The sequence below is a fragment of the Dromaius novaehollandiae genome, chromosome 2 (genome assembly GCF_036370855.1).
Source record: "Dromaius novaehollandiae isolate bDroNov1 chromosome 2, bDroNov1.hap1, whole genome shotgun sequence".
NCBI classification, from domain to species: domain Eukaryota; kingdom Metazoa; phylum Chordata; class Aves; order Casuariiformes; family Dromaiidae; genus Dromaius; species Dromaius novaehollandiae.
The window spans coordinates 119122429-119136559 of record NC_088099.1 but is presented as its reverse complement, the minus strand read 5'-3'; the positions used below and the strand labels follow the sequence as shown (position 1 = coordinate 119136559).

Genomic DNA, 14131 nt, shown 5'->3' with positions numbered 1-14131 from the left:
AAGCCCGGGGGGGGGGGGGGGGGGGGCAGGGGGAAAGGAACAAAACCTTTGTTTTCCAGTAAAGTTTAATATAAAGAGGTGAAGAAACTTTATATTAGTAGAACTTGTAAGAATACAGTTTCTTGTTACTATTCTAGAACTTTGTTACTGCAGACAGAAAAAAGTTAAAACTATAACTTGATTTGAGACTCACCCAAAGAGCCTCAAGGAAATGCTCCAGGAAGGCACAAACTGGTATACCATACAAGCCTTTCTGGTATACAGCTTTCCATTTTGCCATCTCCAAATTAATGAAACAAGTTAAATATGCACTGACTAGAAACAAAATGTGTAACTCGTATCAGAAGAAAGTCACAGGGTCTTTGTAAATGGTTTGTATACGGTAAAGAAATGTAATGTTTTCTTGAATTATAATCTTCCTGCACTCCAATGCTTTGCTAAAGCTGGTAAAATGGAACCAAATCACCTCTTCAATGGATTTGGTCCCCTTCAACCAGCTGTAGCTATGCATTGATCACAACAAGACTGCTCATATTTTCAATACTGCACATTTTAAGTTTGTTAGGAGTTGTCAGGCACTCCTCTTTGCACTTGAGCTAAATTACTGTAGCCAGTTGAAGAGGGACAGTAACAAAAGACATAGTAAAAATTGCAAGGTTGCATTTCTAAATAAACAGCTACTGGTGTTTAATATTCTGTCTTTATTCAATAAAAACTCGTAACATTTATGAGAAGATAGGCAAACATTCAAATAAACATATTTTCCAATGATTTATTGTCTCCTGTTCTTTTCCCTCAAGTCTGTTGCCGTTTATAACAGAAATATCAACGGACAAAAAAAACTGACTTAAAAGAAACATGAACAGTATTTACAGTGCACTTTCCCATTGGATATGGCTAATTTATGGCTACCTCTCTATTTTTTCTACCCTTCCCTATTTTGTTTTTATTTTTTTTTTAATATATTGCACAAGGGAGGAAACTCCACAGGGTAGAAACTGTATTTGTCATCTGCATGCTGGGTGTATTATTTACTATTTAAAGATAAGAAGTTTGTCTACAGGCTAATTTGCTATCTAATTATAGGCCTGCTCATAAAGATTATACTCCTTCTCCAATTCAATTTGAACAAAAGCAGTCTTTTAAGGCATTTTCTGAACAGAGTATTTTAATGAAGTTTAGGATCATGCGTTTTTTACACGCAGCTTCAACTGAGCTTCAAGCTATATTTATTGCCTGAAGTATGAACATGAAGGCGGAGATCGCTTTCATCGTTTTAGAAAATAATTTTACAACTCCTCCGTTATCTCACGACTTGTCTTTTTGAGGACTTCCATGACCACAGAGCACAAAGCTGGTATTCTCATTAACACTAAGTACATTTGAGAAAGCCCATCACTCAAAAAGATTGCTACAGATAAAAATTCCACTGCCGATCAGTTCAAACCATCTGCAAAACTAACAAAGACAGATCTACTAAATAACATGACAACCACAGGAAACTACAATTCCATTTTAAAACACAATCTCCTATTTGCTAGCTTATGAACATACATATGAACGTATGAAACCCGCATCTTACCTCAGTATTTTCGTTTGTTGATTTAAAGTCTTAACAGAATTTATTACTCTGAAGAACTGGTAGTGCAGATCTTGCCAGGTGAGCTCTAAAAGTAGCATATACTTAAGATGCTAACTGCAGTGTGAATAAAGTTCTGTTCACAAGATACAATGCAAATCTAAAGCTAATTGTGGCAACAGATATAAAATATGCCTACACTTCACAGCCATGTTTTCAGCTCAAAAAATCTGACGTCACAGGTATCTGAGTAAATTAAACTTCACCAAAATTTGGTAGTATGTGAAATATATGTCCAATCTGCACAATATCCTCAAATTCTACTCTTTTCTGTCTGAAAAGTCTCATTAATACAGAAGGGGCAAAGTTTGCCAGGCTTTGAGGTTCATACTCCTTTGAAAACATCCAAAACAAACGCACTTTTAAGTAATATGACTGACTCGGCTAAAAATCATTAACAAGAAACCATGTATTAAGTAAAATTGTAACTTCCCCATATTTCATTATAAATTTGTTTTTTAACTCTATGTCCACGCACAAATTCAAGCCTATCTACAACATAAACTGAGTAAGTTCTATTGTAGATTCAACATTATTATACTAGCATAAAAAACAAAAGTTTCAATTCAAAAGGTTTAAACAGAGGCAAATTATTGAAAGGAGGGAATAGTACAGTAATAAGATGTTCCCCAAAACACACTATACCTCTACTTCTGGAAGACATTGCCAAAGTGTCATGCAACATCAAATGCAAAGAAAAAAAAAGCTACTTGAAGTAATTAGCTATCTTTCTTTTAATATTTACCTGTGATATCCAAGAGTTTAAAAGTTAAGATTGTATTTATTTTAATCTGAAAAAAGAAAGTTTCAAGTGCTCTCTTCAGTACAATTTATGTTGGTTTTTATTTATTTATTTTTTCTTGGAGGCCTATCTTCCTACTGTTAGCAAAGGTCAGAACTCAGTAAGAAGCAGACTATAGGTTATCTGCTAAAAATAATATCAGTCTTGAATACCATTTGGTATCAACTGTAAAAAATTCTATAGAAATCTAATTCATTCTATTGTGGTATCCAAGCACTTAGCAAACACACTTATCTGTAATTAAGAGGAGGAGTCCTTTTTTGGATGTGGACTTTATCAATTTTGCTCATATGTATTTATACATATTACTTATATATATTATTTGTATATTTTTTTATATATGACCTTGCAGCAGATTTAGTTCAGTGTATATCAGACACCATAGCTTGAAACCACAACGAAACTCCAACTAACAAAAAGATGGTTGTTTGGGTAAGCTTTCCAGCTGAATATATTACATCCTGCTTGTGACCCGTACCAGCTATAAGCTAAAGTTTTTGGAGTTATTTTTAACAGTGTTTTAAATAGTTTTTGTTCCATGCATTTAACAGATTAGTAGCACTTATTGTACTATAGCAGATGTAGAAAGGCAAAGTGGCAAATCTAAAAACTTTGCTTTAATTCAGAAAGAGGCCAGTGGTAGAACAATAAAAATCAACAGAACAATGAAGCAACTGACCACCAGTGGAAGTCTGATATAAAGCAAAATGCACTTTCCATAAGAAGCAAATGATTATAGTGTTCTGGCACAAGGGAAAGGGTTGGGTTTTTTTTTGTTTGGTTGGGGGGGGGGGGCTTGGGGTTTTTTATTTTTATTTTTATTTAGAACTTTTCATTTTTATTTCTATTCATTTCTTCCTATGCTGATGTGTAAAATATCTAACTATGAACAAATAAAACTATTTATCCTATGATGAAGACATGATTCTCTCTTTTTACATGTTTTATAAGTGAGCAGACATAGTTAGAGCCAAAAAAAGGTATCTAACAGATTCAGATGCTACTGAAAACAGATGTATGGGGGAACCTATGCAGAGTTCAAAACACTAATACTGAGAGTATTTTTCTACTTTTCCAGTATGAACTTCTGTAAAGAAGAGAGGATTCCAGGAAAAAAACTGTAGTATGCACCACATTTGATAGCTGACAACTGTCAAATGGACTCGGTTTGAACCACAGTTTGGATCCCTCCATCAAGGAAAAAGCCTGTAGTCCATAAAATGTTCACCCACAGAAAAATCTGCAGTATCCCTATGGAGAGATTTTTTTATGCACTTCCCCTGCATCTCATATTGATGTCATGATAACACAGACCATAACTATCACAAAAACCTAAGAAAAGCAATGCACAACAAAAAATCTAACAAAAAATACCCAATCTAGCAAACTGGAGACAGAAAATAGTACTGCTGGCTACTGCTGTTATGAGAATATGAAAAAGTACAAATTATATGAATTATCAAGTCAGTCTTGAAAGAATGCCAAAGGATATTGCCTTCACTTATAGACCTATTAGGAACACTGTAGAAAAACCAGACACATTTATTGTTCTTTTTGTCACTTCCAGCCACTACTTCTACGACACTGCAATGTACTTCCATTCAACACACATGAATACTTAACTGTCTTGCTAGTTATGGTTTAAGATACTAACCCAAATTTTATTCTCATACATTAATATACACCCTTATTTCTCTAACTGCACTCAACTGAAAAGTAGAATTTTATAGTAGAAAAGCAAAACACACACACATTTCATGCAAATTAAATTCTGAATCCTCCATCATATGGAAACATAATACTACTTAAGTAGTGTTCTTGTTAGAATGACAGCTCCAAAGAACATTTATCCATAAAATGATAATCAGCAATGCAGCTAAATTTTTCTATGCTCTTCTAGCTATGCAACACATTTTGAAAGCTCTTAACTGAAGATGAAATGTAGATGTATACTATGCAATCAGCACAAATTTTGCCTCTAAATTAGTATTTTTGAAATTAGCTGCTATGTAAAACTTGAAGTAAGAAACTCCTTCTACACACTCTCTTGAGAAAACAAAATTAAATGTTTCTTACACCATCACATGCAATTTAACATGACAACCCTATGTTTACTTTACAGCTGCATGGTATCTTTAATAATTATTCACCAAAAAGTACTTCTAAAAACTCGGTCTTTCCCAATTCCAATATTCAAGAAGAGCTGAAACATTTTTACAAATCCTATCTCAAGATGTTACTCAGCAACTTCTTACTTGGCAAAATATTTATTTGTAAAATTTTACTTTACATCTACTATGTGGAATTTCCCAGGAATATGCAGATACACGTAAATACAGTATTAAACTAACCAGTTTCCTCTAAACATGGCTACCCAGCTATTAGCCATGCTAATAATGCATGTCTACGCACCATCAAAATTCAAGAAATGAAACTATATGCAAGTTTAAGGATCTTTTCAAAGAATGCCATAATTCTACCCTCCCCCTTTTTTTTTTTAAATGACAAAATAATCTTAAAAGACAAAACTTTACCTAGGATTTCCTCTTAGTGCAGCATGGTGAAGAGCATTAAATCCATTATTGTTGGTGATAGTAACATCGGCTCCAGCTTCTAACAATACAGCAAGGATGTCATCACGCTTTTTACTTATTGCATCATGGAGTGGAGTGTCACCTTCAGAATCCTAAAACCAGAAGTAGCTTGCATCAATTTTTACATGCATGCACATAAAAAGAAGGTGGGGTAGGGGGGGAAGGAAGATGCTTAAATGGCACTAGAAAAACTGACTAGACAAACACAAAGCAGTTCTTCATACTAAGAAGTGTAGCTATATTGCAGAGGTCAGAGCAAGGTGCTTCTGATCTTGCTCTGGTTCCGTGAACACTTGAGTAGCTAAGCCCATCCAGGGCTCCAGCCTTCTACAGCTACATTAGTAATCAGAACTCAAAACCAGAGCTTAAGTATGCCTTTGACAGTACTAAGACTGCAGACATCAGCTTCTCTATGTCCCATATCCAGACTGAGTCCATCTTCAAGTTACAGTGTCTCAGGAATACAAGGGCAGCAGCAATGACCACAGCAACAGAGAAGAGACTAGGCAGGCAGGGGGAAGGCAGGTAATTCTGTGCTATGGGGACAAATCTTGAGCCAGCAACTAAGCATTTAAAAGACAACACCAAAAAGACTATATGAAATAAAAGAATAAGCAGGACAAAAAAAATAAGGTGCATTCCAAATAATATATTTAAGGAAATTCTGTTGTTTTAACAGGAGTAGGCCATTTTCCATGGAACAAAAGCCAATGTCATAAGCAATACAAAGCTTTCAAAGCTTAGTATTTTCAAAGCTTTTGAACTTTTTATGACTAATGCCAAATAATACATTATACAAAGTAAACAAAAATATTTGAGAACATAATTGAACAGGCAAAGAATTTATATTTTAGCTTGTTGTAGTTGTGTTTTTTTTAAACCTTCCAAATAAGGGAAAAATACTTTTTATTCCTAGAAGCAACGTGTACGTTACTTATTCAAAGACCCAAACGTTTGGGCTGAAAAGGAATGCTCTGCGACTAACAGTACAAAACATATCTATTTAAGTGTATTTACTGCTATATAGGCAAATTCTCTAGGTTTATGCATCCTACAAACTTCTGACACCATGCAACTCAAGAAGACTTTTGTCACTGCCATTGATTTAGCTGGCAACTGAGAAACTCAGGAATTGAACATTTTAGCAATATACTATAATAGAAAAAGGATTCTTTATAATGAGAATCACAAATTGACAAAAAGTGCCCAAAAATGGAAGAAGTTTGAACCAGCCTGCCAAAATGGAATTATGCCATTTTTATGCAGTTTAATTGACTGTATTTCCTGAATTTACTGCTTTTAGACTAGCACGTTTTTGTTTATGCAATGAATTCACTTGAAAAGTAGAGTGCTGGCCAGTTAAACTCCAGCCATGCTTCAATCTGACACACTGATTTTGATCGGTAAGAGCACAGGCAATCATCTACTCCAATTTGCACATCAAGCTTCCTCAGTATAAATGCAGGATCTGGAAGTTTATTATTTTCAAAGACAATTATGTTTTTCAGGCAGAGTTTCATAGCACTATTCAACTGAACATTTCAAATCAAACAGACTGCTGTCATTTAAAGTCAAAATATCCAGTCTGGCTGTCCATATAGCATATATCATATATATAGCATATATTGTATGACACACCCAGACACCCTTTGTTGGGCTTGATACATCAAAATCATTATCAAATCTAATCTTTAACACACACTAAGCAGGGTCTGGATGGATATTAGCTGTCTTACAGCTCAACCTCAGTAAAATCAAGATAGTACCTATAAAGCCAGGTGGAAACAGAAATGAAGAATCCTTCTACTCACTAACTTTTAGAAGGTTTGCTCATCTCGGGTTATGTGGATGTACAGCTTTAAAAAATTGAATTTTAAATTATGGAGAAACCAGGAGGCAAATGTGTTGTTGCAGTGTATCTTGATTTGCCCAGGACATTAGAGCTTTTGCTTTTTCATGCAAACCTCTTCAAACTGTCCCATTCAGATTTGCTTTTCTTGCGCACTGCATGAGGCTGCATTCAGCTTGTGCAGTATGTGGATGCTTACTTATCTGATAGAGGGTTTCTCTTCTACCTTCCCAACCCCCCTGCTACTAGGAGGTCACACTCATATGTCACAGCTTCTGCCACATTCATTACAGTTTAAACTGTTCCTGTGCGGCTATGGTACTTGAGGCCCTAGACCTGTGGACTTTTTAGATAAAAGTCTTTACATTTGAAAAGGAATACAGCTAGATAGTTCTAGCAATGATAGGTGAATTTGGAAAAGAAAGTTTCCTTTAACAAAACATTCTACAATATCATCAGCCAAAAAGATGGGAAGACTCCAAAAACTGTAGCTTGCAGGAGGAACAAACAGCTGCATACTGGACATAGGAGGAATTAATCTGGAGAGAAAGTTAACAATTACAGATAAATTCAGTCTGTGAAAACATCAGTATCAATTGGCTAGAACACATCAGGTACCTATCTAGCTGTCAAGTAAACAAATCAACATAACAGCATTTTTCTTATTGATCACATGTTGGGGCAAAGGCTGGGACAAATAACCTCACAAGGTCTATTCCTTTAATCCTATTTTTTGTAAGTCTTCTATCACCTATATACAGCACCCACATACAGCAAATCATATCATTCAATAGCTAAAAAGTAAATCTGTATCAACATTTACTTTACCTGGAGACTAGGGTGGCAGCCAAAGTCCAGTAAAGTCTTCACAACTTGCAGATGACCTTTGTTGACAGCAATATGAAGTGGAGTCTGCCTGCGTTTGTTGCGAGCATTTAAATCTGCACTGCCTCTGTGCAAAACCTCTATCACAGCACCCTCATCACCGAAAGCTGCGTGATGAACTGCCCTGTCTCCATCTTTGTCCTAAAGTAGAAACATTAATTTGACGCAGGATATTCCACATTTCCTTTACATTTAAACACAGATTAATTTAAACGGAACCATGGTGCATTTTTTCTTTCCATTTGAACAAATGAAATTAGACAAAGATACCATTCAAGTATTGATTGAAGCAGAGCAACAGAGGATGAAAAGCCTGTTTGTAGCTGAAAACAAACATACATATTCTATTCAGCTACTACAAACACATATTCTATGATATTGATATTTTATATCATGCAACTTTTGCTCTGACTCTGAAGCCTTAATCAAACTTGGATGGGTTCATTTAAGTTTCTAATAAAAATAACCACTGTCTAAGAACCCTAAAAACACCAAAAACAGTTACAGATTCAAAATCACAGAATAAGACAACAGAATTGTTTTTGCTTATATAATTAGGCTAATTTTTATTAGGGTTTATTGTGTGTTTATATCTTAAGTTTTTAAGCTAATAAAGGTTTTCCAAAGGAAATCTAGAATTGTGACTCTGAAATTAAAGAGAGGTTCTGATTCTATGATAATTCACAGCATTAATGCTCTGCTTACAGTCAGTTTAATTCTCAGTTTGGATGAAATTGACACAAGTCTAACATCCGTAAGTGGACTGTACTACATGAAACATTTAAATATTATATCAAACATATATTAATGACAGCATATAAAAGTAAAATGGAAGCTATATAACAGATTTTATTGCTGTAATAGCTTCCATAAGCTGGTATTCTAATCAAATTTATGTGCACAGTGGAATACTACTAGATATTTTTAAGATCTAATTTTGACAATAGAAAAATATTAAAAACAGTAAGCAAGATAAAGTCATGACTGATCAAGGGTGCGTCAGATGTCATTAGAATCTCTCTTGCAGAAGTTTAATTTCTCACATAATTTTCTTCCCTTTCAACAATGCTTTTTTCTGAGGTTATTTTAATTATACATAATATATTTCTAATACACTTGTTATCAATGGAGGAATGAACAGTTCTCAGGATAAATTCTATTTGCACAGAAAGATGAGACTATTTACAGTATTTAAAGAATATATAAGATGACATCTGCCAATAATCAAATCTTTTAGGAAATACGAATCTCTCTTAATTAAAGACTGCCATGGCAGTAAACAGCAACCTCAGCTTCTGATAACAAGACATTCACATTTATATGTCTTCCATATCAACTCATGCTACTGAATTACCTTTCAAGATAGCAAGATTCCTTCACAGGTTCATCTAAAACAAGCAAACAGTCAGAAAACAACAAAGCATGTCTATTCACAAGGGGAAAGGATCAGAAATGGGAACTTCTCCCTGTATATCTCTGCTAGTTAGGTTTCACCCAATAGTGTTCAATATAAGAACAGCACGACAGTATTGTTTAAATGCTACAGCATTTATTTCCTGAGAGCATTTCACTTCCCGGGTGATAATTTTTGTCTAACCGTATTTACAGTCTGCAAAGTATACCGAGATACTGATTAAACCTATAATTTAATGAATATTTTACAGTCTTAACATACTGCAATTTTGAGATACAAAAACCACAAAGTTTATGAAAACGCAACGAATAAAACTCCTGTATCTGCTTTAATGAGCAAAGGTCCAAGAAAGCACATGCATTCTTTCTCGCTAGCATCTAAACAGATTTCTCAGGAGCTAAATCCCACTGTGTAGTTCTTCCACAACAGCATATTAATATATCCAGGAAAAAGCTAACAGCTAATTAAACATTCATCCTAAGACTTAGATATAAGCCTAAGTATTAAAACACTATGTATTTCTACACAGATCAAAAATTCAGTATTGTCAGTAGTGTCAATATAAAATAACTGATACTCACTAATTTCTGGGAAGACTAGAAGGCTACATATTGTTACTGAGTAATACCTACATCGGCTCTTTGAGCTCTGTCAGTAACAAAATGTTTTCCGCCTAAACAGAGGTCACCAGCACTCAACATTACATTTCCAGACACCCCAGCATAAAGCAGATAACACTATGTGGGCATCCCCAGAAAGTGTCACAATGAATACACATACTCTGCAGCAGTGACTACAAGTGTAACTATATTCAAGCTAACTTTAAAGTAGGCAAACTAAGGATTTTTATCCATTCCTTAGATGTCACAGACTGCAAGAGTGAAGTAACAGACTGATGAAATTTTGGCTCTCTTGCTTACTGGGACAGCTCTGCAGCATCTTCACATCACTGCTTTATAGACAACTGACATTTTCTAAAGCCTAAATCTTTTATCATGTAATTAAGTACAAATGTCACCATTATTTAAACAGTTCAAGGTTACATGAAAAAGGTTTGAGAGTTCAAATAAAATCCTTGGAAGTATTCTTTTTTTTAATGCTAGTATTATGATAATATCAAAGCCTGAGATAATGGAAACACAGTTTTATGAGCTAACTATCAGCTATATTATTCTGAAGCCATTCAAGTAGTGCTTTGACTTCCCTCTAATGTCTCTAACTCCTTTCTTATACTAGCAGAAGAAGTAGCAGTGAATTACTTTACTGCAGCTTGGATCCCACAGTACTGTTGAAAAGCAGCTTAATGGAGTTTTTAACAGTGTATGGTATGTGGTGTAGTGAAAGCACTTTCTAAAATGAAGCTAATTCACAGAAATCAGACCACAGCAAGTATGTACAGCATAAAATTTAAGCCATCTTTACCATTCAGTAAAAAAATCTTTATAAACTGAATGTGTATTTATGAATGTAAAAATAATTTTAGCTCCAAGGATTCTGTCATCACTTCATTAATGTATTAGCATGCTATGATTCATCTGTATATTAAATATAATATAAAACTAAAAGCTCAAGCATGTTTTTTTTGTATTCAAACAATGACTGAGCACACTACAAACTTCAAAGCATTCTATTAAGCCTTAATTTATATTCTGAATGAGAAAATTGATAGATCCTTCTTGTGCTTCACAAAGTGAACTAAATCTGCAATATTAGTGCTTTATGTATAAATGAGACAAATTCAAAATGCAACTGTTGCAGTATTCTGTTAGATAGTTAACTGTAATTTTCTCATGAATTCTAATAAACTTAAGCAGAAGAAATTTTCCATTTTCTGTTCCATTTCCATATGTTTCATATTCTAAGGCAGTTCTTACAGGAAGATATTCTATTACCTTCTGCTCAAACCTGCTCTACCTCAGAATGGGAAACCTTCTCTTAACTCAACATTGTATGTAAGAAACAGGGTAAGTAATCATAGGTGAGGATGCAACATCGGACTTTGCTCTGTCAGAATGCCAAAGGTATGATAGCCTAATTGCATTCTCCTACTGAAATGACAAAGGAAATTAAGAACAGGCTTCAACCACTACAGTCACACATAAGCTTATAGTTCTGTGCTGCTAAAATATTATTATTAATAATTATTAAAGGTGTCAAGGAAGTGAATATCAACCTTTTGTAATACTGTTAGTAGGGAGCTAGTTTGGGAACATAATCAGCAGTTTTTCACCTTCTGACTTTTAAAAAAATTTTATCATAGTCTACAGTACAGACTTTTGTTTGTATGTATGTGTGTGTACAAACACACACGTGTGTGTATGTACCAATAAAGATACAGGCATTTCAGCCATAACCCATCTATTGAATAACACAAAGGAGGGAATCTATTGAATAACACAAAGGAGGGAAGAGGAGAAAGTCTCAAACAGGAAAATAGTAGTAACACATTCAGTATGCTAAACTTCCCCATTTCTTACAACAAATTCAAGACTTATTTCATTTTAAAGACTGTTTCCATGAAAACTACATCTGGAGAAAAGCGTTCTGTAAAAAAAGGTAATAGTACAGTTTCACACCAATTTTATTTTAATTCCTTGTTTCCTGTATCTTCCTCCAAAGAGGAAAGTTTGTACGTATAATAAATTCTCAGTGTGTACGTATAATACTATCAAGTGGGCACTTACTCATTAGAATTAATGCAGTTGAAGCTTATTATTCAGCTAACAGAAAAAAGTTGAAATAAGTTCTGTGTAATTCTTAAGAGCTAAGAGGGAATACTGCAGTTTACAGTGCAAATTACTGCAGTTTACAGTGCAAATTACCGAAAACAGATTAAATGAATTACTTGCTAAATGGAAAAGACTTCTTCTCCCTAAGAAGCCTAATTTAACCTTCAAGTGAAATTTAAAAGAATTTAAGATCTGTTTTACCTTCTTACACAAGGGAGGTGATGACACAATTAATAAGGAATGGGCTGCAGCAACAAGGAAAACATAACTAAATACCTTTTTTAGATGACTTCCATGCCTTACAAATATTCATCATCGACAGCATGAAATACAGTTCACTCACTTCCTAACTTAACAGGTAACAAAAAGCAAGAAAAGGGAGACACATACACAAGAAATCAGCTGCAGACACAGAAACAACATCCTCTGTTTATCAGACTTCTGCTCATTGTAGAATTCATAGCCACTAGAAAACCAAAACACAACCTTTCAATCCCCTACAAAACAATGTATATATCAAACACAAGTTTTTAAATATAGTATAAGTATATACCTCTTGTTCTAAATACACATGACACTTTGTAAGATCCTATTTCTGAGAAAGGTAATTTGTTATAGAAAGAGTAACCTTTTCTTTGTGGCCTGCTTATATACCATTTAAAACACATTAGTTTCCACAATCCTGATTACTCCATAATTTGTTTAATATTTACGTACCCACCGGAAAAGCAAAGGCAGTTCTGCATTGCCACCTGTAACACTTTGTATGCTACACAGACACATGAAAAACTACTTAAAAAATGGAAGAATTTACCAATTAGCGCTAGAAAGAAACTCCAATATAACCACTATTCCTGTATGTAGGAAAACTTAAAGCTTAAGGGGAAAAAAGAGTATTTTAAATATTTAAGTTACCTCTGCTTCTACATCCACATTCTGTTTCAGAAGCAACTTCAAAATGTCAACATGGCCGTTCTGACTAGCTGCTTGCATAGCTGTGTGTCCAGCACATTGTCCATTCACCTGGAAGTATATAAATATTTTGAGATAATTTGCAACAAATACATATATATATTTATGTGACACTATAGCAGTATAAATTTAAGCATAATACAAAACATAAACCAGCAGTATGCCTATGAAAGTATGAAATGAACAATTTCTACAGTCACCTTTCTGCCACAAACGGACAGATGATCTACTAGGTCTGCTCTATTTCATTTCTACATCATTAGCTAGATTGAAGGAAAGAAGCAAAACAACTGTATAATTTTGAGCTATAAATTAACACTCAGAACTAGAGTTCAATCTCTTTTCCGCAATTACTGCTGCAGTAATGAGAAAAACATTTGATTGTGATTTTAAAACACATTCCCTGAATCAAATCCTAGAATTAAACATCTCCTTTAGACTTCTCACTACTAAGTGATCAGACAGTTTGTAAAAGGAATCTGACAAAGAACAGATTAGAAAGATCTACTACACTAGTTAAAACAAAACAAGCAAGCAAAAAGACTACCCTCCTTCCTCATATCCCCTCAAAACAAAAGAAGTTGAAGACACCTCACTAACTGTGGGTGTTCTCTGCCCCAAATCTGGCAGGGATAAACTGGTAGATATTTTAATTCATGTCACGTAAGAGCATATAAAATTTGTCCAGTGAAAATGGGTGTAAAGCAGTATTCTCAGACATCCCACGCCATGTTTCATAGGACAAGAAATGGAAGAAGAGCTACCGGAACCAGCTGTATTAGCTCAGCAGTTTAGTGAAGGAGACACACTGTTGACTGCAAGGGGATTCTACAACAGCTTCAGTTCCTTTAGTATTGCAAGTCCCCAAACCAGAACACTCACATCCACATCTGGTCGCTTTAGCAGGTCTTCCACTTTAGCAACATCTCCATTGGCAGCAGCTTTAACTAATTCTTCATTAAGATCTCCAGATTCTTGGGTTTCAAATAATTTCTTCAATAGCTGAGACAATCTCTCTATAATTATTAAACAAAGGACAATTAAGACTACAATTCTAATCACACAAAACCGGAAAAATAACAGCTAAATCTGTCACATTTCTAAAGACATGTACGTAGTAACCAACAAATCACTGTAAAATGGCAACCTTTAAGTTATGATTCAGTTCTGAGTAAGTGCTTTACCTCACTGACCTTGAAATAGTTGAGATTGATGCATCAAATACTTCAGAACAAAGATTTAACCAC

The 14131-nt window shown here is 34.5% G+C and overlaps 1 protein-coding gene across 3 annotated transcripts in view; it reads right to left on the bottom strand.

Moving 5' to 3' along the window:
• Positions 1-14131, bottom strand: part of MIB1 (MIB E3 ubiquitin protein ligase 1) — an 83820-nt gene that overhangs the window by 40344 nt on the left and 29345 nt on the right. For all 3 annotated transcript variants that reach the window (XM_064507291.1, XM_026122758.2, XM_064507290.1), the window contains exons 9-12: positions 13767-13900; positions 12828-12935; positions 7713-7910; positions 4976-5127 (exon numbers count right to left, since the gene is read on the bottom strand). In XM_064507291.1, coding sequence (XP_064363361.1) covers positions 4976-5127; positions 7713-7910; positions 12828-12935; positions 13767-13900 — 592 coding nt within the window. The remainder of the gene's footprint in view (positions 1-4975; positions 5128-7712; positions 7911-12827; positions 12936-13766; positions 13901-14131) is intronic.